Source organism: Squalius cephalus (assembly GCF_949319135.1).
Source record: "Squalius cephalus genome assembly, chromosome: 7".
Taxonomy (NCBI): Eukaryota; Metazoa; Chordata; class Actinopteri; order Cypriniformes; family Leuciscidae; genus Squalius; species Squalius cephalus.
In genome coordinates this window covers 39,746,648-39,772,005 of record NC_137128.1, presented here as the reverse complement: position 1 = coordinate 39,772,005, position 25,358 = coordinate 39,746,648, and the positions used below count along the sequence as shown (strand labels likewise).

General features: G+C 37.6%; 1 protein-coding gene across 1 annotated transcript in view; it reads right to left on the bottom strand.

Annotated features, from left to right (window-relative positions):
• The window catches only part of ephb1 (EPH receptor B1), a 225,201-nt gene that overhangs the window by 56,336 nt on the left and 143,507 nt on the right, over window positions 1-25,358 (bottom strand). The window contains exon 5 of the mRNA XM_079876294.1: window positions 7,474-7,598. Within this exon, the coding sequence (XP_079732420.1) occupies window positions 7,474-7,598 (125 nt within the window). The remainder of the gene's footprint in view (window positions 1-7,473; window positions 7,599-25,358) is intronic.

The window sequence follows — 25,358 nt, the reverse complement described above, 5'->3', positions numbered from 1 at the left end:
GACCTCGTGACAGCTGTCTGAACACTTCTGTGCCATCAGTCTGCTTCTTTACACCCTCTCCTAATCAGAACCATGTAAACAACCTTTTAAAAACCTGTTATCAAAACAATATTGCCAATATATTTCTAAAACATGAACAAGTCTGTAATTATAAGGTCTCAAAAAGCAGATGAGGTTGAAGCACCGAAACACGCTTTCCACATCGCTCATGTTTTCATGCCTAAAAGAAAGACACTTTAATGATATTTTCTGTGCGGTGTCTGATTCTGAAGTACCTTCCTCCTTCTCGCCTGTTTTATAAATCAGCATATAATTACACGACATGCATATTTATAAGGAAATAAGTGCTGCACTTGTGCTATTTGCATTTGAGTAAACTATTGTCGAGAGGAAAGAATAATCCCGGATATAGACATTATTATCCCCAAGCTTTTGATTAAACCAATTTTCATAACGTAGCTCATTTATCTTGCCAAACATCACTGCAGAAATGACAATAGTTAAAGATTTGTCCTCCAGAGAAATGTGCAGTTCAGTGTTTGTAGACTTCAGTCACTACATGAAAAAGAGAAAGTCTGTGCATGCGTTCCCAAATTGTGGTTTCTACTAATCAGGGCTGGGTGTAACAACTTACAAAATATAATTTCAATTAACAATGGTAAATTTACACAGGAAATTATCGTCAGATAATGGTTTGTTAAAGGGTGTGTTCACACTCGTAGTCCGGTTTGCTTGGTTTGTTTGGTCCGGACTAGGGCTGCACAATATATCGAAATTATCGAAATATTGCAAATGTATATATCGCGATATGCATATCGCAACGGCTTGCAATAACTGGGGTCATGAACAAAAGACAAAGAAAAAAAATCACTCACTGCTCTTGGCTGAATAACTTTTGTAGCTTTAATAAGAATCAGTATATATTTAATTCATACAGTGAAAACTAAGCAGTGTTTTATTTTTACATTTGATTATTCACTTTCTGTTGTTAAATAAACCTAATGTAGGCCTACCTGAGACCCTAAACCCTGTGGTTTACACTGATGTTAAAATAACACTTCTCATGCTACAGTAAAACACTGATGTTTTTTTTACGTTTTCTTGTCACAAAAAGAATGTGAAACAAGTATGTAGGTCACATAATTTAAAGATAATTTAAGTGTATTTTACACACTTTAAGCATTATCGCATCGCACATCGAATATTGCATTATTTAATGAGTTATCGCATTTTTCTTCAATATCGTGCAGCCCTAGTCCGGACAAAAAAAAAAGAAACATTTAGTCCTGGTCCGCTTAGCGTTCTCACTGGCATTTTACCACCGTACCCAAAAGTATAGGGATACATTCACAACCTGATTGGTCGGCTTTTATTATCTATATTTCACGATGGAACTTACCGAACAGCCAAAACAATGCTGTGTGCTGGGATAAATGTGCTCGTTGTGTGTGCGTAGCCTATGATGTTTTTTTTTACCAGCTTGTGAAGAGTTTATAAAATGTGTAAAGGAGTCAAAACAGCGGCAGGAATCCCTCTGTCACACACACAGACGCAGATCTGCTGCGAGGACACGTGGTTCTAATGCCGGTACCGAACTGTGATGGGCAACATCGCGACTATGACGAGAAAAAAACAGTATGTGTGAGCATTCTGTCCTATTTAGGGTCACATCTTGTGACATCATGTCCTGTTTTTGGTTTATGTTGCATTTATATTTCATTCGAACTGCACCAGAGTTCGTTTGGAAGTGGACCAAGACCCATCTCCAGGGTTCTGATGTCAGCGTTCTGATGTCACACTTATTCAAATGAACCGCACTAACAGAGCAATCACACCAGGGTTCATTTTAATTAAACCAAACCTGCCAAGTGAGAACACACCCACAACTTATTGTGCTTTTTTATTTGGTTGATACTTGATGTTGAGGCTGGGCAATATATTGTGTATTGATGATTTTATTCATAATTCATGATACTACACCTGTGTTGATGCAACTAATTAACTAAAAAAAAGTTAAACAATTAGATTTTAAAGTCAAAAAGCACCCATATGAAAAACACCTCAAACTCACTACACGAATCAAACAATCTGTCTATGCATTTGACAGCTAGATTAAACTAATGCCCAGAGATCCATGTACAACAGCAGAAGGTAACTTATGTTCTGGAGTCTGGACATAAGTAATGAGTACTGTTATGGCTGTTCAATATGATTAATTTGTCAAACTATCCCATTACAATCTAAAAAAACCCTCAACATATTAACAATTAGTAATATTTTACATAAAAAAAAAAAAAAAATCTTACAGACACTTGCCTAATGCACCACAGAAAAGCTGAAATTTTAGAAATAGCTGTGTATTTAAAAAACAAAACAAAACAAAAACAGCATAAATGCTGTAATCAATGTTTTTGTATGAAAGTGACGTGTAGAATATTTCGGTAACACTTTAGTTTAGGGTCCAATTCTCATTATTAACTAGTTGCTTATTATTATGCATATTACTAGGATATTGGCTGTTTGTTAGTACTTATAAATCACTTATTAATGCCTTATTCTGCATGACCATATTCTACATCCCTTAATCCTATCCAATACCTAAACATGACAACTACCTAATAACTATTAATAAGCAGTAACTAGGAGTTTATTGAGGTAAGAGTCGTAGTTAATAGTTAGGTAATAGTGAGAATTGTACCCTAATCTAAAGTGTGACCAATATTATTGTAGTTCTTCATTAAATATGGACAGCCTTGAATATATCCAGTGGTTAAATTGGGCCGGGGCTCTCTGGGGCTCAGCCCCGGTAAATATTTCTAAACATATTTCTGACAATAAATGAAAGATTTTTGAAATGGCATGTCTATTTTGTCTCGGCGGAGCTGAGATGAGAACAATTGGAAAACGGCCGTATTCTTGTTCAGCTGCTTAATATCGTTGTCAGTCGACCATGATCGTGCACCGCTCGCGCATGCCATGCCCATCTAGGTAGACTAGCCTACTACTCAGAACTCCGACACGGATAAATGTACGCAGCAATATATAATGAATGTTCCTGGGAGATCCGTAGTTGCGCGGGATGTGGAAGCGCGCAAAAGTTCAAGAACCTTCTACTGCCTTGAAAAAAAAACAACAAAAAAAAAACTCACGAGCTGCTGGCCGCCGCTGCAGCAGCAGATCAATTTTGTCAAGTTCAGCGCAACTTTGGTTGTACAAAAAGTGCCCTGGCCTTGAATGAAAAGGTAAGAAAAATAAGACTAAATCAAAATTAAATAACCAAGACTAGGTTGACCATGTGATTTTTTTTTTAGCATTTTACTTCAGACACCGGATTATCAGCAAACTGACAAGAGATTTTATTTATTTGATTTTATTTTTGCGACTTGTGCATACCTTGATGTGAAATGACGCAGAGTAGTGTGTGTGTGTGTTGTAGTAGTAAAGAGAGAGAATGGGAGAAGGAAGTTTGTGTGAGGTGGACCTGGTCACCACAGACCCAAATCTTCTCAACTGTTGCTACTGTCATGTGCTGCACTTTCTCTTCATGTGGCACATTATGTTTGGCACATTGTATGGGTCACTATATCATAACAAGGTAATACAATGTGTAATCAAGTGATGACTGATTAACAGTAATGTAAATGCTAAATGTCCTAATACCTGTTGATACTACAACAACGCAAAGTATATGCTCTTAACCTTGCAGTTTTTCACATATCATGTAAGACTCAATTTCTCCATTTCTTTGCACAAAACTCTCCAGAAAGTGCAGTTTATTTTTCAAAAAAAAATTTGATTTTGATTTTGATTTTATTTTTGCGACTTGTGCATACCTTGATGTGAAATGACGCAGAGTAGTGTGTGTGTGTGTTGTAGTAGTAAAGAGAGAGAATGGGAGAAGGAAGTTTGTGTGAGGTGGACCTGGTCACCACAGACCCAAATCTTCTCAACTGTTGCTACTGTCATGTGCTGCACTTTCTCTTCATGTGGCACATTATGTTTGGCACATTGTATGGGTCACTATATCATAACAAGGTAATACAATGTGTAATCAAGTGATGACTGATTAACAGTAATGTAAATGCTAAATGTCCTAATACCTGTTGATACTACAACAACGCAAAGTATATGCTCTTAACCTTGCAGTTTTTCACATATCATGTAAGACTCAATTTCTCCATTTCTTTGCACAAAACTCTCCAGAAAGTGCAGTTTATTTTTCAAAAAAAAAAATTCAGGGGGGGCATACCCCCGGACCCCCCTAGAGAGAGCCACATAATAAATCCCAATTTAATGCCTGAATTTATCAATCTGTCTGTAAATGTATGGAGAGCTGGAAAATGTAGTGAGTGAAAGTGTTTATATCAGACCTTGGCTGAGTGCATGATGCCAGCCGTCTGGATGGATATATATACATTTCAAAGAAACATCAGACAAAGAACATAGGCATAACTTCTGGCGAGAGCGTGTATATGCGTGTGATTTTGCGTGTCCATCATGCTCTGCCATGATGTCTCTAAAAGGGGTGACACGCTATAGAGTGTTTGTGTGTGTGTCAGCACAGGAGGCTCTGGAATCATTAGGTGTAATTGGTGTGAGAGGGTCTGTGTTTCAGCATCTCTCTGCAGAGACCGGCCCGAGAAACTGCTGAACCCAACCACCCGCCCGCCAATGCTGTCTCCTAGCAACCCACTGTACCTCACTTCCTCATAATGACATTACAAAGGGGTCACTGAGACGTCCCTTCAGAAAAAAAAACTTTCACACTTCCATTTTACTTTTATAATGTCACATTTCAGACAAACAATATTCAATAATAATAATAAAAAAAAAAAATAAAAAAAAAAGCATGGTGGGACTTTTTGGCAGGAGATTATCTATCATGAAAGTGTCATTAAAATAATTTCTTTTTTAATAGATTTATGGCTGTAACCATCAGATTTAAGGGTTGAACAACATTATCAACCAATCATTTCACTATGATTTGAGGAGCATTTGGATAAAAGCATCATACAATTCATAAAGATCCCTGTGGTGAAAATCAAGCTTTTAATGATGTTTACATGTATATGTGGTGTTTTTAATATGCTTTGTGGTAGATTTTTCCCTAAACCTAAATATCTGGGTCTCATCTACAAATCGACGTCCCTGTTCAATAATAGTCACCTAACTAACTTGTTCCCCTAAACTAGCTTACTTCCTGCGCAGGAATAATCGACAAACAGACTTCAGCAAATGTCCTTCAAATGCTTTAATCACGGCCGGGAGATCTTCCTGAGCAGTTCTCAGGGAATCTCTCCCAAGAAGCAAGGCCGGAGGATATCAGACAAATTCCATTGAGAATCCCACCAGAAAACACGGATACAACAGTTTTTATAGAATCGAGACAACAAATAAGATTATAGTGACTAACATGTCACCTTCAATATGATTGGTTCAATTGGTTCAAAAGCCCCAACCTTTTCCCTCTGTCACTGGCACAAGCAAACTCTGTTTTTGTGATTACTTATCACAAGGTTTGAAAACTACTCATCTGTCTAGTTTCACTTCCCCTAATTTGTATTTACACACACACACACACACACACACACACACACACACACACACACACACACACACACACACACACACACACACACACACACACACACACACACACACACACACACACACACACACACACACACACACACACACACACACACACACACACACACACACACACACACACACACACACACACACACACACACACACACACACAGTGAGAAGTTTTCCCCAAAGCGTTTGGAAACATTTAAAAGCATATGAATGTTGTTCCTGCAAGAAAAACAAATGTTAGTTGATTAATTAAAGTTGATTAATTAAAAAAAAAATCCATCACAGCTTTCAGACAAACCACATGTAAATTCATAAGTCAACACCATTTTTGAGTATTTTCTCTTTAAAACTGCAGTGAACCAAAGACAGTCTCAAAAATGCGGTTTGAAATCGCTGGTGTTTCTGACGTTACAAACTACCTTGAAACCAATCACGTGAACGAGTGGATCTCTGAGATTACATATTCATAGAACCGCATATAAAAAAATAGGCAAGAGTGTAGAGTTACATTCAAGCTATTTTAAGGCGTGAATACATTAAAGATGAGTTTTAAAGGGATAGTTCACTTTGAAATTAAATTTTGGTATGTTTTAGCTTACCTGAAGGGCATCCAAGATGTAGGTGTCTTTTTTTCCGCAGTAGTTTCAATTTTGATATTTTTAGGTCAAACCGTTCTTGTCTGACAGTCATATCATGCAGGTCTATGGTCACTGTCTCAAAGAGCATGCACAGAGTCCAAATTAAAACAATTCTCCATCGTCCAAATTAAACAATTCCCCATCGTAAGTACACATTGATGGCCTAAGACACGAAACGAGCGGTTTGTGTGAGAAAACGAACAGTATTTATATCGTTTTTACCTCTTATAACACCACCACGTCCAAGTGATCTGAGGTTGCGAGCACATCCTGGTGTGTGTCGTGTGCGCAGACTGGTGCATAGATATATATACACTAGATGTCGCCTTGGCTACGGCAGTTCATTGGAACGAATGTCTTTAATGCAACATCTAGTGTATATATATCTATGCACCAGTCTGCGTACACGTCACACAGCAGGAAGCGCCCGCGCCCTCAGATCACTTGGACGTGGGGTGTTATAAGAGGTAAAAACTATATAAATACTGTTCGTTTTCTCACAAAAACCGCTCGTTTCGTGTCTTAGGCCATCAATGTGTACTTACGATGGGGAATTGTTTAATTTGGACGATGGGGAATTGTTTTAATTTGGACTCTGTGCATGCTCTTTGAGACCGTGACCATAGACCTGCATGATATGACTGTCAGACAAGAACGGTTTGACCTAAAAATATCAAAATTGAAACTACTGTGGAAAAAAAGACACCTACATCTTGGATGCCCTTCAGGTAAGCTAAAACATACCAAAATTTAATTTCAAAGTGAACTATCCCTTTAAGGGATAAAATGACTAAATACAGGGGGACTTTAAATGGTTACACACACACACACACACACACACACACACACACACACACACACACACACACACACACACACACACACACACACACACACACACACACACACACACGTTGTCTTTTCATGTTTTATGGGGACTTTCCATAGACATAATGCTTTGTATACTGTACAAACTGTATATTCTGTCCCCCAAACCTAAACCTACCCGTCACAGAAAACTTTCTGCTTTTTTACATTTTCAAAAAGCATCACTTAGTATGATTTTACGCTGTTTTCCTCATGGGCACTAAAAATGTCCACAAGGACAAGGATTTCGGATATTGGCATCTTTGTGTGTACATTTTGTCCCCATAATGTAGGGTTTACCAGTCCACATACACTCACACACACACACGCATGGACATACACACATGTACACACACAAACACCTTACCTTCTCATAGTAGCGCAGCTCGTAATCGAGAATAATTCCATTAGGCTGTTCAGGCTGTGGCCATGACAACGTGATGCTTTTCATCGTAGAACTGACCTGATGCATTATGGGAACAATGGACGGAGCTGCAAAAGAGAGAAAGAGAGAAGAAAATCCAAGTGAATAAAAAAAAATCATTCCAAACAGCCATCTTCCCTGCTGTGTGGACTTAGCTAGTGAATTGATCTGCCACTTTCAGAGATGGAGCGCACACACACACACACACACACACACACACACACACACACACACACACACACAGTATGATGAAAGAGTCAGACGAGAGGGTGATTGGACTTGTTTAATAGCTTCGTGAGAATGTGCCCTTTGCAATGGAAGCCCATTTCTCAGTTCAAGCGTTCTGATTGGCTACAGTGTGTTTCTCGCCTCTCCGTCTGTAAGGAAGACACACCTGAGTGAACATGCACAGCCTCCAAATTAACCCACTGCCCATTTCATTCCTCTCGCTCTCCCTCCCTCATTTCTTCCTGTTCTCCACTGCTTTGTCAAAGCGCTACAACTGTACGCTCAGCTGTTGTACCATCACACACACAGCCTGTTTTCACGGGTGAATAGACTGCAGTGAGCATACGGACGTCAAACAAGCGACTACACACACAGATACACACCCGCATCTGCTAAACGACACACATGCACACATTTATGGATGGTCACACACAAATAAACACATCAAAAACAGTTAAACCATTTTCTATTACTTTTTTCAATTTTGTGTGTCCTTATGGACTGGTGGTGGAACTTTTGTTAAGAGTGCCAGAGGTTCTGGGTTGTAGTTCACCTTCATATTATTTCTTATTAAAATCAATTATGTTTATCAGTTAATGTAGATCAAGAGCATGGACATGTTTGTGTGCATTTTGTTTTGTGATTTCACCGCAACGAATAGAGTCTCCGTTAGGGCTGGCCGATAAAACGATAGCGATATGTATCGCGATAGACACGTAATCAATATCAATAAAAAATGCGTTCGATTTTTTTTTTTCGTCGGAAGAAACCAGAGGTTGCGAAGCAAGTTTGGTTGGATGAACAAAAGCACTCCCTCTCTGGTAACCTAGCAACGTAGGGGGTGACCATAGACTGTAAAAAAATATGGACGTAGTGTCCGTGATGTCACCAGTAGGTTTCTGAAGACCGTTTTTGAAGCCTAAAGTGGGCGTAGCCGACCGTCGCCATCTTGGCAGCGCGTCACTCCCGAATTTATTTATTTTTACAGTCAGACAATGAGCTGAGGTGACGTGACGGCTAACAGACAGCAGACAAACGGCTAATGATGACTAATGACCACAGCAGCGGGAATCCACCTGTCACTCAAAAGTGGACACCCTTAATTATGCAGAAATTTAAGGCTTAATATAATTTAAATATAAAAGAAATTCACCCTCTCACAGTTGTCATGAAGGGCAAAATTAGCTGTATAGACCAAAGCCACGTTTTGCTCCAGGCTGTAAACATGTTTTTTTCTGCTGTAAAGTTGGGCATTTTAACATGGGGGAGGTGCAGATTTGACTCACTTTTGCAGCCAGCCTCAAGCGGCCAGTTGATGAACTGCCGTTTAATTCACTTCCGTGTTGGTTTCAAGAGAGAGACAGGGAGGTTGCCGCTTGGGGGTGACACGCTAACAGCCAGTCATGTAACAGTATGGTTGCGCCATATCGTTGTCTCTTGTTGGATTCTTCAGTAACAGAACCGGCATGGAGTCATAAGTGGAAAATGAGTGCCGAAGCAAGCGAGGAAATTGTTGATAAAACAGGAAAATTCAGCTCGCCAGTATGGCAGTTTTTTGGATTTTATAAGTCTGACCGTAGTCAGACTAATGTCGTCTGCAAATTATGCAAGACCGTCGTCGGTTTCTCTATGTTTATATTTAACACTTTGCACTATTTTATTACACTCTATTAAGCATTTCTTACGTATTCTTTAATTTTGCACTTTAATGTTAAGAGATAATTGTTAAGTGTTCATTGTGGTTTTAGACTTATGTTTACATTTTAATTATTTCAAAGTGTTTTCCATGGTTGTGTTGACATTTCTACCTTTACTACTGAGGGGATTATAATCAGAGGAAGGTTAAGTTTAAAATAAAAATGTTTAAATGTAATATATTTTTCTCCTGGTCCTTATTTTAAATAGGTCATAAAAAATATAAATAATTATCGATATCGACCGATATGAAACGCTTATATCGTGATACAGTTTTCAGGCATATCGCCCAGCCCTAGTCTCCGCAACAGCGATAGATAGAAGAGCTGTGAAGACTCTGAGGATTCTGTGAAGACTTTGCACGAGCCACATGAGAACATCGGCATCAAGCAATCGACATAATTTCAAAAACAACGCATTCCAGCACTGGATCACCTCTTATTTAACACAAACAAACTAAATGAATACTCTACTAGTCATCTGGAGATGTTTCCATTGTATTAGGTACAGTCGCGCTGCGAGATGTTTAAAAAAATGGTGGGGACAAGATCAATCCTGGCCAAAAGTGGTGGGGACATGACTCATGTACAGTATATAGCAAATAAGACACCCTTATATGACCCTTAAACACACATGCACACAGGGTATTCAAATAGCATCTTGTCTAGCAGTCATCTTGTCTTAGTCTGTCTCTACACATCATCCAGACTTCCATCTGATGATTTTTAAAATGGTGACTCAAGCAAAGTGTCACCCTGCTCTGAAACGCGGCCTTTGAGTGTCTCTCTCTCTCTCTCTCTCTCTCTCTCTCTCTCTCTCTCTCTCTCTCTCTCTCTCTCTCGCCCCATCTTTGCTCCACATTAGCAATTACTGGCTGTGTGCACTCTCTCTTGCTCTCTCTCTCTCTCTCTCTCTCTCTCTCTCTCTCTCTCTTACACACACAGCTGTGGTAAGGCTGAGAGGTGAAATTGCTTTTCTGCAGTTTTTGTATCCCCATGTTGAGAGAGGATCCACCTTCTAAACAACACACACACACACACACACACACACACACACACACACACACACACACACACACACACACACACACACACACACACACACACACAACAAAAAAAGCAGTTATTACCACTCCACACATTGCGTAGCAAAACTGAGATGTCCAGCCCTCACTATGTGTGAGAGAGAACTTTGTGATCAATTTTAAATTTTCTTATCTAAAGCACAGCAGAAGCTTCAATCCCCTTCCTTATAAATCCACAAGCACACACACAGAGCTGCTGTCTCTTCCTGCTATTTTTCCTGTACATCCACTGCACTGCCACATTTAAAAAATAAATAAATAATAATAATAATAATATAAAGTATAGTATATATATTTTTGTTATATTTGAATATTACAAATATAACATATACAAAAATATAAATATAACAAATACTATAACAATTATAAATGACAGTAATGATGATACTAATAATACAACATAATATGACTAAAGTAAAATAAATTGTAAGATTATAAAATATAAATTAAAGCTGCAAGCAGCATTTATCGGGGTTCAAGCATTAACCCTCTGGGGTCTAAGGTGTTTTTGGGGCCCTTGGGATGTTTTGACATGCCCTGACATTTGTGCTTTTTTCAGTTATTTATAAACATGTTAATGGCAAAGGTGTAAATTCACTCTATATAGCACAAACAGGGCTACCATAATATGTGAGCAACATGAATGTAGATGTTTGTATTTTTAAGAGAATAATGTTTATGCGTGGTTATTGAAAAAAATAAAAATGAAAGTTGCTGAAATAAGACCACAAAACTCATACTAAATATGTGTCATCGGGTTTCCAGCTTTCCAATGATATAAGACACTTGAGTCTATGACATACGGTCTAGGAGTTATGAGCAGTTTCGCGCTTTTGGTTGCTATAGCGCCACCTATGGGCCAATCGGGGTCATAATCTCTAAACCTCTCCTCGATTTTTGTACTACCATCTGGCAAAGTTTCAAGTTTCCAGCACTTACGGTTTGGGCTGCACGATGCGTTTTACGGCAGAATAATAATAATAATAATAATAATAAAAATCAGTACAATTACAATAGGGTTTCAGCACTTCGTGCTTGAACCCCTAATTATAAATATGTATTCTATCAAATAAATAAATGTATTTTGCATTAAAGAGCCTGGTCAGGAACAATTTGACTGGATTAAAATCACCCTTTCTGACGGCACAATTCTCTGGTTGGTGTTCATTCATTTAGCCATTGCTTTGCGACAGGGCAACTTGTGAGTAAATGTCTGATCTAATACTGCTCAAAGTCTGAATATTTATTACACAACACTGGACGAATGTGTGTTTGTGTGTGTATCGTGTGCCTGCCAAAACGCAGAGGTTTTCCTGCGGTTTCCGCCTCACAGCTGGCAGGAATCCTCAATCCTGACAAAGACTTGTGACTGCTCTCTCTCAACATCCCCCTCTTCCCCCTTCTACTCATCTCACACCATGCACATGTCTCCTCTCTTCTTCTTTCCTGCATCTGGTCCTCAACAGGATGACTACTTCAACATTAATCACAGTCACACTCCCTGCAAAACACACGAATGTGAGAAACAAAGCAAGAAAGACAAGAGAGAGAGACACCGCAGATGAATTCTAATCAACAGTTTCAAGACCAAGAAAACTATATGGCTCTCTGCTCTTTCACTGAGGGAGTGAGCAACAAAATTCAGGGCTTCGAGACAGAGGAATTTAAAAGCAAAATTATTTAAATGATCAAATTAGAAAAAGTACACCAAGTTTTTAAATATTTCTGCTTAAAATTATATTTAATAATTATGTAGTGTATAGGCCTATATCTATTGGCATAAATGTGCAGTATTCATTGATTGTGAACTGCTCTGAAACCGTGAGCCTGTAGAACATGCAACACATTGCTACCTTGAATTACTTTAAAGATGACCTATTTATATTATGCATTTTTACAGTCTTTGGGGTGCAATGTTGCGGTTTGAACATGAAAACGCTCTGCAAAGTTACAAAGCACAAAGTCACAGAGTTATGGTCTATATCAATCATAGTCTTGAGCTTTTTTCTAGGAACGTCGCGTCACAGTATTCCTCATTTAAACAATCCCCACCCAAGGCGTACGGGAAAAAATTAAAAATAAAAAGAGACATAGACCTTGTTGAGTTGTGTTAGTAGTGTGTTGAAACTCGAGATTATGGTAAGAGGCGTGATATTTCTGAAAAACACTAGATGCGGTTCACTAATCACAACACACTGGTCCAGCCGACCAATCAGAGCACATTGTGCTTTCCGGAAGGAGGGGCTTCATAGAGACAGGAACTAAACAGTGTTACTGACAGACTGGGAAGAGAGGTGCTGCAACAATGTAAATTATGTGAAAAAATAATGCTTTTTGAACATTCAAGAATAAAAATCTATTCTAGTAGAGCCCAAAAACAAAATCAAGGCTGGAAAACGGCATAATATGGCCTCTTTAATTAAGTCATACACTTTCGACGTTTAATAATCACATTAGGCTGTATCCCGTTTCCTGTTTTTCCATACCCAAATATAAGACCTCTTAAAATAATTCATATTTGTTATACCATTTACGACTTTTTTTTGACCTTACATTTCATAACACTGATGACCCACAGGGATTTTTTTTTTTATTCACATGCGTGCTCCTAAATACATTTTACAATTCACACACATCTCTTTTAAGTCGCAAGTGTGAGTCGCACTCGCATTTACATGAAAAATTTTATTTGTTTATCATTATTGTAAATGTATCTGCTTCTGAGTAAAACAGGACCATGAGACTAAACAGACCTCAGGTCTTCATTTTATCCTTCAGGAACTGATTTGGCGTGAAAAGTAGGCGTTACATATGAGAACGAAGAAACACACACACACGCACACACGCGCACACACACACAGCCTGTGAGAGAACGAGTGAGAGTGTCTTGAAGAGATTAATAGGGTGTGGCTGTCATCCAGACACTGATAGTATGTACTAGACCCATAAAACCCGCCTGAGTGACAGCTGAATACAACTCACCCCATGCTTTTCTCTCTCACTGTCTCCATATCTCCCTCATTCCTCAAGCACACTGATTATTTTCCCTTCTTAACCTCTGCCAACACAATATCATATTCTATAAACATAAATCTAATAAAGAATGATATTAACCAAAAAAACAAAACAAAAAAAAAAACAGTGTAAGTGGTTCGTTCTCCATTTGGTGATGATGTTTACAGCATGTCTGCTGTGGTTAGTTGATGCAAATCCAATATAGAAGATCTGTTTTAGTTTATGGTTGCACTGCCGTTACTATTGAATAAAGTGAGTCTTACAGCAATTACGACACTGAGAAACTTTCCAAATTCATTTATGCTGAGCTTGATGAGGAGATTTATTGATCTTCTGTGCGATAGTGAGCGATTGTCTCTCTTTCACATGGATGGGTTCAAACAACTATTCTTCTCCAGCTGTTTATGGTCTGTTCTTCTCCTGAGTTTATTGTTGTGGCTCGTGGGAACAGTGTTTGCTGGTAATTGGTTTCGTAACCACTGGTCTATGCGCTTGGCCTTGATGTATGGAGCTAGAAGAGTCTCAATAAAGATAAATGCACAAACTGCATTCACATATGCACACACAGGATACACAAATGCACACACATGATTCATAAATACACACACAGGATACACAAATGCGCACAAAATTCACAAATGCACACACAGAATTTAAAAAGCACAGAAGATTCACAAATGCATACAAAATTCAGAAATGCACACAAAATTCATAAATACACACACAATTCAGAAATGAAAACAAAATTTACAAATGCACACAAGATTCACAAATGCTCAGGACAAGATTCAGAAATGTATTTCTGATGCACACACAAATATATCTTGATTTACAAACTGCTTGCGGTCTGTGAACTTCACTGCATTTGTGTGTGAATTTTGAGACTCCCCTGACTTGGCTCGACACACAAATGCCTTTTTTTAAACAGGGAATGACCTGTGACCAATCAGATACCTCCCTTGTTTTAGCCAATCACAAGAACGCACCCCACGTGGGGGATTGTTTACTTGTAAGCCAATCACATGAAGTGTGGGCGCGAGCGAGAGCGCGACAGCGAGGTGGGTGGAGTTCTGCCAGTTGGTTGAGACCATTTTTTACAGTCTATGGTTGAGGCGGTGGGCCGGACCTCGAAATTACGAATTTAATACTTACCTCTCAGCTGTGTACGTTTTTTTTTTTGCTGAGGCCATGTAATAAAATCGTATAAGTACTGCAGACATTGTTTCCAACTTTGTTGTTTGCACATTTGACGCAGAATGTCCTTACAAACTCTTACTTTTTTAAACCGGCAAGTAAGCAGGAGTACTAATCATAACGTTAGAAAACCTCCCGTTTCCTTGACAACCAATGTAAATAATGAACAGATTCTACGGCGGAGGCAAAGTAATCTTTGTCAGTGACCAGGAAGCTGCGTTCTTGAAATTTTAATTTTGCTTTAATCATTAAAAATGTAATTTTAGTAATGTAGTTCAGTAATACTGAGCTAAAAATTAGCTGTTTTATCCGTTTAGCCTCAAATGTAAAAAGCCCTGTAACTCCTTTCCCAGACAAGTTGGGCAAAGTCTGTTCAATGTAGCCTACACACAAATTATTTTTATTAATGCAATGGACTGTTGCCTATGGCTTGCTCAGTTGGGGATATTTAATTTAATTAATCAATCAACAATACTATTGATCAGCATTACCAAACGTGGACGTTTTCCACTAGAAACAAACATTGATGTATTGTTTTAATTTAATACTGTGAAGCTGCTTTGATACAATCTCTATTGTGAAAAGCGCTATATAAATAAACTTGACTTGACTGTAACGGCACATCCGTATGTCATATTTTCCTAATGTCTGGTACTGTTAAACATGTTTTCACGTGAATGAATAATGATATGCAAGTGATGCATACATGACATACCCCAAAAAAAAAAAAAAGGTTGCTGCAGAAGTCATTCTGAATAGACACATAACCAACATATATTTAGAAATCCAACCCTTGAGAGTTTACATTTCAAGTCTCAAAATTAATATTGATATATATACGCTCAAACACAAACAAAAACAACAAATATTAAGAATATATTTATTAAATGTATAAAAAATTTATGTGAATTTAGGATTGCAACTTATAACCACAACTAAAACATGGGGATTTTTTAAAGACAATCATCCCGCACATCCTATTCTATAATAAAATCAGCTAATCGAATATTTGAAAATCGTGCCTTATCCCTAATTAATATAGTATTATTGTGTAAGTGGATGACATGACAAGTAGCAAAGGCAGTGTAAGTGGGGTCAAATGTTCATATATAGCAAATTTAAAAATAAAACAATGTAGCAGCATCATAGTGTAAACTACCAGTGTATTTGTGCAAGAGTCAATCAGCTGCCCTTAGGTTACTGGAGGGTGGGGGTGGAAGGAAGAGGCTCTCTATGATTCCCCTATAGAAAGTTAAGAGGATGGATTTTTGGGAGATGAGCCTTCCTCAACTGTGGGAGGAAGTGCAGAGGTTTTTGGAATTTCTTGGCCATGTTCTGTTGGTGGTGTCGATAGATCAAGATGGGTCATCTGTGATGTGGATACTAAGCAACTCTGTGATCTTGACCTGCTCCATCATGGTGCTGTTGATGTGATGATTGTCAACGATCACCTCTGTAGTCATTTGGGTGTGGAGAGATATGATGTTGTCCTGTCCGTGTTAGATAAACAACTGAATTATATTCAGATAAATAAACACAGAAAGCGCACATTACTAGATAATATTCAATCACATTTTTCATCTTGACATTTGTATTAAGACAACTGCAGTTCTGACCACAAATAATTTTGTTAAATAGCTCAAAAACAGCCATCTTTAACTAAAATATTTTTCCACCATATTCCATCTTATACCTGTTCTGTTGTGTAGGTGAAGCCCAACCACTGACAGATGTAAGCTACCATGCACAGAATTGTGTCATTGTATAAACTGTGACAATCAACCATAATTGGCTTAAATAACTCCATGACTACCACTATAAAGTTGATTTGAAATCATTTCTTTATTTTGGTTTGCACTCTTTTTAGCTGATTAGTCTAGCTTACTTGTAGCCTAGGTAGCTTGCTGTAACCAACCTCGACATACCCTCCCGTTCCCGTGATTCTCCCTTAGTCAGACTTATTTCCTGCTGTCTTCCCGTTTAAAATTTTTCCCGTAATTATCCCGTATTTGAATACTATTTGCTTAGTTTATTGTGTATGTACCGAATGATTATTTTGGATTAGCCTAAGCAGCATACCATTAGACCTAGCTTTACTGCTCCACTTACCAACATTCTTTCGTGGCTAACGTTACTGTTCTCATCAACGACAACCAGTGATGCGCGGGTTGATCCGAAATGGTGCCTGCGGTCACCCGCGGTTACGAGTCATCCAAAAATATTTTTAATGATATTCGGGTCGCGGTCGGTCGGGTCGTTTGAAATAAAGATGCCAATTAAACCTTTGTAATTGATATAGTTCTAGACACAATTTTCTATGAATACGTTTTAAATTTAATTTACACTTTATTGGCTGAATAACTGGCGCGAAGATGATGCACGAGCTCAGTCTGCAGGTAGAGATGGAGGCGGCAAGAGAAAAGGTGAAGACTGGGGAGTGGAAGCTCCGCAAATACACAAATAGAAAGAGCAAAGTGTGGGAGACATTTGCCGAAATAATGAAAGATGATGACCAAAGTGCTGGCTTTGTCATGTGTAGGCTACTTCTTGCGATGCTATTTACACATTTGATAACCACAAAACTGGCACGACCAACCAGGCACGGCGCCAGGATTCCAGTTTTGGATAAGCCAGACCAATTGTGGGTGGGCCTTAAATTAAAAACGTTAAATAAAAATAAAATAAAAAAACGTTATCCAATCACTGCTTAACCTAATAAAAAAATATTGACTAATATAGCCTACTGTTATATTATCTGTGCGTATACATAATATAGATTTTAATAGCTTGATGCTCTTTAAATATTGTGTTGCATTGTAAAAGTAAATCCGCGATCGCTCTCCATGGTTCTGACCAAAGAAGAGAGCTTTGGAATCTCCATTATGAATATACCTGGGCTGCATTTTCCGATAACATTGTCTCTTAGCGCGCTGCGATAACTTAACTAAAGGTATACTACCACTAAAGGTATATCATTGCTAGGCGTTTCAGGGCTATCATCCACTCGTGAGGCAGAGGCGCTGACGCCCTCCTAGCAACGGCGCTGTTTTTGGTAAAACATGATTTTGACGACGTCATTAAGTTTTGTTTTATAGAAAACTCTTTTTAAAAGATTTTCGTTTTGTATAAATTGTATCTTAATTTTGATCAATGTTTTATCAATCAATTGCCCGTATTTATTAAATAAGAAGCAAATATATAGCAGACAAAATAAGGCGCCGGTACGCGATCACTGCATGTGAACTGGAGGGCGCCGAAACTCAACTTGTGCCTCACAGATTTGATAAATATAGGCTATATATTACAGAAATCTTGAAATGTCTACTTTTAAACGAAAATATTCAAACCAAAATAAATAGGCTATACTCTCTGATTATGTAGGCTAATCCATATGAAATGTACATTTCTCTCTGGCGTTCATGGCGAGTCCACAATCTCCGCATTGTCAACTTCATCTTTGCAGCGACACAGAAAACACCAGTTTATTACTAAACAATTAAATGTCTCCTTGCTAATTTAGACACATTCATAATCATTACTTTAACCGGTTCTTTGTGGCAAGCTTTAAGCGTGCGGTCATTACGCTTATTCCTGTAGGCTAGCCTTTAAGTAATTAATTTAATATAAAGGGGCGATTTGTCCACGAATGGCTTAAATGAACAACTAGTCGACAAGAAAAAAAAATAGTCGGAGGCAGCCCTTATTCCACATATTTTCGAAACAGCGGGCCATCTGGGTTGGGCGAGCGACCGTGAGCGGAGCGGAATATTCAGAAATGCGCTCTCCGCTCACGAGCTCTGATCGGAACAAACCCGAACCTCACTGTCTGCTGAACTTGCGCAGAAACATCAAAATAGACATAGCCAGCTTTTTAAAATTGTTTTTAAAACTAAACTTTTAGACTATTTTAGTACAAATTATGAGCTTATATTGACGATTTTTTATAATTCTTGACAAAATTAGAATATTAAGTTATATTAAGAGCTACGATGAGCATTATAGCTACTTTAAAAAAAATGCGGGTCAGGAAGCGAGTCGGGTACAATATTTTCTTTTTCGTTTTTTGCGGTCCGAGTTGCGGGCGGGTTAGTTGAAAACGTCGGTCGGGTGCGGTTTGTTTATACATTGACCCGCGCATCACTGACGACAACGCATATATTCACGGCGAACTATAGCTTGCCTTGCAGTCTTAAATACAACTTATATGAAAAGCATTAAGATATAGGGGTGTATAATCATTGTAAAACAAATCTTACCTTGACGTTGTCTTGCCGAGACACACCGGTCTCTTCACGTTGGGTTGTAGACTGTACTAGACTCAAAACTGACGCGACGCCGGTTCAACGAATAACGTGATTGGCCAAATCTATTCAACAAGGTAACAACACAAGCGTTGATTGGATCTCACTCCGGCCAACGTTTGTGATCAGCTAGCGAAATGAAATCTATTTTTATACTTTAATGTGCAACAATTGGCGTTGGAAACAATCATTAATCTTTTTGTGAATTATTCATACAGACAAAAATGAGCCACACAGCTGCTGAGTAACTGTCAAATCAAAAACTAAACGAGATAGATGGACTTGGCCCACCGCCTAAGAAGCCGGTCTCAACCAACTGGCAGAACTCCACCCACCTCGCTCTAGCGCTCGCGCCCACACTTCATATGATTGGCTTACAAGTAAACAATCCCCCACGTGGGGTGCGTTCTTGTGATTGGCTAAAACAAGGGAGGTATCTGATTGGTCACAGGTCATTCCCTGTTTAAAAAAAGGCATTTGTGTGTCGAGCCAAGTCAGGGGAGTCTCAAAATTCACACACAAATGCAGTGAAGTTCACAGACCGCAAGCAGTTTGTAAATCAAGATATATTTGTGTGTGCATCAGAAATACATTTCTGAATCTTGTCCTGAGCATTTGTGAATCTTGTGTGCATTTGTAAATTTTGTTTTCATTTCTGAATTGTGTGTGTATTTATGAATTTTGTGTGCATTTCTGAATTTTGTATGCATTTGTGAATCTTCTGTGCTTTTTAAATTCTGTGTGTGCATTTGTGAATTTTGTGCGCATTTGTGTATCCTGTGTGTGTATTTATGAATCATGTGTGTGCATTTGTGTATCCTGTGTGTGCATATGTGAATGCAGTTTGTGCATTTATCTTTATTGAGACTCTTCTAGCTCCATATTGATGGGGTGATTGTGGTTTGTGCTTTGAATGAAAGAGATTAAGAGAGCATACAGTATATATATATATATATATATAAACTGTAATATTGGTAATATTGTGAAATATTATTAGAATGTAAAATTGTATGTTTTTAAAAATGTTTTCTATTTTAATATAATTTAAAATAATTTATTTCTGAGATGCAAAGCTGAATTTTCATCAGCCATCACTCCTGTTTTCAGTATCATACATATACACACACACACACACACATATATATATATATATATACATACATATACTGTATATATATACATACATACATACATACATACATACATACATACATTTATGTTCAACCATGTTCAACGGTACACACACACACACATTTATGTTCAACCATTCCCAGAATCCACCACATGGCAGATGAATTTATACAAATGTTGGGAGTGCCAAAAGACAACAATGAATAAATAAAATAAAGAAGATCAAACATTGCTGATAGCCTTCGGCTTCCTGTTTGGTGTATCATGGGGATAAAGTACAGCAGTCATGAACAAAAGTGTAGGAAATGGAATTGCTTATAAAGTTGGGAGGAACAAGCGATCACACGAAATGTCTGCTGACAATCCTGTTTCCTAAAGCAGAGAAAAAGACATTATTTTGAAATAAATAACGACACAACCTACAGTACAGGAGGATGGAAAGCAGCTTTAAGTCTCCAAATGGCAAGTGCTTGAAAACAACAAACACTCCTACGCTCTTTCAGCACAAACGTTATCAAATGTCCTGAGTGCTGGAGAGATTTACAGACGTGCTCGCTTCTCTAAATGGACGTTTGCAATTTCAATGAACGATGTTTGGAAAACAGCCTTAAATACTGTATAGTTTCAGAAGCTTTGGAATATACAGTTGTGGCCAAAAGTGATGTGTGGCCAGGGAAAATGTACATCTTCACCCGTAATTCAAATTTTTTTTTTTTTTTTTTTTTAAGATTGAGTAAGAATATTGCGTAGTTGTGCTTGGAGTCTTTTTTTTTTTTTTTTTTTTTTTTGTGATAACGCAATGAAACATGCCAAATTGTGCGGACATATTTTCTGTCCAGGCAGTCATAAAAATAAATTATGATCATACAGTACATGCAAAAACAAGAGATAACCAATGAAACAATAATAACTATGGTGTAGTCACTGTATGATTTTTCCTGTGAGCTTTTTTTTTTTTTTTTTTTTTTTTTTTGCATAGTGAAAAAAAAACCCTAGCTGTAGTTTGTCTTGTTTGTCGAATAATTTTGTCAGATAAATACCTTAACCAAGTTTACTGTTTTGTTCTTCCATTGATTTCTTCCACATCTAAAATATTTTCCTGATATTTTGATGGTTTAATCAAACTTGAGAAAAAAACTCACATTTGGCCGCTACAGCTCACTTTGGACTATACTTCTATGGAGCTTTCTTGTTATTTTTCAAGCTTGACAGCCACTGGTTACCATTCATTTGCATTGCTTTGAGAGAAATGAGGGTGCATAGACCATTTATCTACAGAATTACCAGTTTTAATCTAGAACAGTGTGTCCTTCATCCAGTTTTGTGTCGAGTCAGGGACAGAATACACTTTTAAATTCACAGCTATATTGATGAGGGATTCACCAGACACACAGACCAGATGCCAGTCTGGGAGTTTATTAACACTCTAGAGCCGCAGGGCTGGCAGTCACTGGTTTTATATTCTGTACTATTTGCCCAAGTCAAGTCACATTTATTTATATAGCGCTTTATACAATACAGATTGTTTCAAAGCAGATTTACAGTGATAAAAGGAAAATTATGCTTTTCGGCTGTTGTTCAGCTGAAGTCAGTTAAGAGTTGATTCAGATCTGTTGTAAAGATCATCAGTTATTAAATTAGTTCATTTCATCTATAAAATAGTTCTGCAAAAAATTATGTCATCGTCCAGGCTCAGCGGTTACAACAGCGTCAGAACAGTCAGATCCCTAATATTGTTGAATATTAAGTATGTGTTTTATCTTTCTGTCCCTCTATTCCTACACCAGAAGTAGATGGTTTATATCATATTTTATTTATTTGTTTGTTTATTTTTGTATCTGTAGCTTTGGACTAAAATAAAATAGATATATTACATACCATGATAATATAGAGTGGGATACAAAAGTCTGAGAGAAATAGAGAAGATACTTTTATTTTGTATTATTATTATTATTTATCTTAATTATTAAAACATTTAATTCTAAAAATATTACAAAATTAATGATGTAGCTTTAAACATAAAACATTCAATAATTACACACACACACTGAATATTATAAATATATAGACTTTTTTAAATGAGTTTCATTCAAATGTTCACCAACACTGCTAATCAAAGATCTTCAACCAGTCTCATTCAGATCAGAACAATTTGGAGGGGACTAGATGTAGATGTCATCAGACTAGATGTAAACAGCCATGATTTATAGATTTTTTAAAAATCAATAACTGCAGTTACAATCCCCCCTGTGTAACATACATAAAAAATAAAAAATAAAAAACACCTTTACAACTTTTGTTTATCTCTCCTTGCAGGAAATTAGAGGCTCTACATACATTGATACACATTGATTAGGCTGTCATTTGTCCTTAGCAATTATTTCTAATTGACACTGACTCCAAATACACATGAAATGTAATATTAAGATGAAAGGAAAGACTGTAAGATAAGAAGATACCCAGGCAGCTGAGGTCTTCACCGATGTTCCCAGCAGCCATTTGCGAGTTTTGTGGACACTATGAGGACGTGTTCTTCACTCTAGCTGTGGAAACACGTACGTTGTGCTTTTGTGTTGCACACAAGCTTTCAAAAAAGTTGACAAATAGCAACCTACAGACTATATAATGTGCAATAACTACACCGTCTATGCATCTGAAAGGTCAGCTCCTACTCCCACCCCCCTGTCCTGCCATATGTGCCCAGACCGATCGCACCAAATGCAGTTTGTAAATGCCAAACACTCAATGGGTGTTTTCTTCTCCAAACCACTGAACCCATCGAGAAACACAAGGCGCCTCCGGGTGAATAAAGAGCCCAGTTCAGCGCTTGACCTGATACACTGAAATACCCACATTAGCCGCCACCACCGCCGTGACATTTTTCATCTCAATCGCTCAGTGGAATATATTAATCTGTTTTTATTTTCTTGTTGATGCAACATCATGGAATACTTACTATATCAGTTTTTTTAAGATACTCTAAGATACTCAAATTCTAAAGAAAATATCTACAGTTTTCTATTTTTAGATGTGTCATTGTTACCTTTAATTTATGTTTAGATTTATTTTTTCTAGAGGAGTATAGCAGCTAAATACTGCGGAAAGTCCCTGTAAAAGTAATTATTAGATTATGGGGTAACACTTTAGTTTAGGGTCCAATTCTCACGATTAACTAGTTGCTTATTAGCATGCATATTACTAGGATATCGGCAGTTTATTAGTACTTATAAAGCACATATTAATGCCTTATTCTGCATGACCATATTCTACATCCCTTAATACCTAAACGTGACAACTACCATACTATCAATAAGCAGTAATTAGGAGTTCATTGAGGAACAAGTCGTAGTTAATACGACTGGTTAGTTAATAGTGAGAATTGTACCCTGCTTATTGAAAATAAAATTAATACAATAATTTGTTTTTGTATTGTAGCTTCATTTAGGTTTATATAATATGAAAATTAGGCATAACCTTTTTAAATATTCATGAATTATATAATATTACAATTTAACAGACAATATTACATTGTATTTTTAAAAAAGTTTATGCAAATTAGGCATATATATATATATATTAGGGGTGTAACGGTACATGTACTAGTCCCGAACCGTACGGTACGGACGTCACGGTTCGGTGCATGCAGTTGCACGACAAATAAATTCAGTCACAGGCGATCCACACTCAAATCCAGAAGGGGGCGCGCAGCAGTGCAACGCTGTTTGCTACCAGTAAAAAGTGCAAAAGAAGAAGAAACGATTACTCTGTATGTTTGTTTACATCTCTCAACCAGTGTTTCAAAGATATCAATAAAACAGCTTGAGAATAATATCTCACGTAGCGTTACATTTACCTCAGGCATTTATTGTCGACAGCCGGTTAGATAGAACTCTGAGAGAGAAGCATTTTGTATACGCACTATATTAGCCTATTCATTATATTTACTTAACCTGTTAGTAATGTCTTCTTATTTAATGTATGTTTAAATAAATTTGTCATGAAAACAAGTTATGACAGACAATGTATTTGTAAATGATTATGTTTCAAAAATGAATTGGAGTACACAATTAACTTTATAGTTACTGACGTTAATGCATATCCTGCCTTATGTGCAAACTACAGTACATGTTTTATTTATTTGAGTGTTGATTATTATATTTAAAAATAAATATCAACTGAATTTAATAATTTTGGCTCTGTTGTTAATTGTAAACTTTAATAGTATAGTAATGTGTAATTAAGGGCTCCCTATAGATTACAGCATTAGCTAAGATAGATAAAAAAAAAAAAAAGAGTTTAATTAAAAATAGAAAAAGAAAAAAGAAGCAATTTTGTGTTTAGTTTTCTCCCCCTGCTGTACCGAACTATTACCGAACCGTCATGTTTGCATATCGTTAAACCCCTAATATACATATATTCATACATATTTATTTACACACTTCACATTTAAGATTAATTTACTCTTTGTTCTACAAAATGTGAACGGACCCTCTTTATCAAAATCTTACTGTTTTCCCCAACGTTTGAGTGGAATCCAGTTGAGATCCAGAGCTGTGCTACTAAACCACTGAACTGTGCTTTTTCAAACCAGCTCTTTTGAAAGCCTCTTTCACCCAGCTTTCAAGGATGAAATTAAATCCTGATTAAGCTTTAATTCATTTTAAACACCTATAGTCTCCTAACCTCCCCAGGACTGAGCATGCAGCATCTGCATTCCTTCTCCTGTTTTTCATCTCGTTCTTCTCCCATTTGGCATTTCCATCAGGTACAAGAAGTACAGGTACACAATTACTGCTTACCTCTGAGACCCCTCCGCATGGGAAGGGCCCATTAACAGCAAAAGACTCATTACGGTCTCCAAAAGCGATAACAACGGAGGAGAGCATGGCTCTTAAGTATCTATCTGTCAAGAGCACCGTTTAACTGTCACACACACACACACACACACAGCAGCGGCCATTAGAGCCGCATGTTAATCAGGTTTATTTACCTCGCCGTTCTGCTCCTGTGCACACGGAAGAAGGAGGAAAACTCGGCAGGTGTCTGATTCCGTGTTATGATCTTTTTGTTTGTTTGCTCCGACTCCTAGTGTCACAAGAGGAGCGATTACAAGACACTCCGCTGCAGATCATGTTTGAACTGCTTCTCAACGACTCAGTTCAGCTGGAAACAAGCATCGC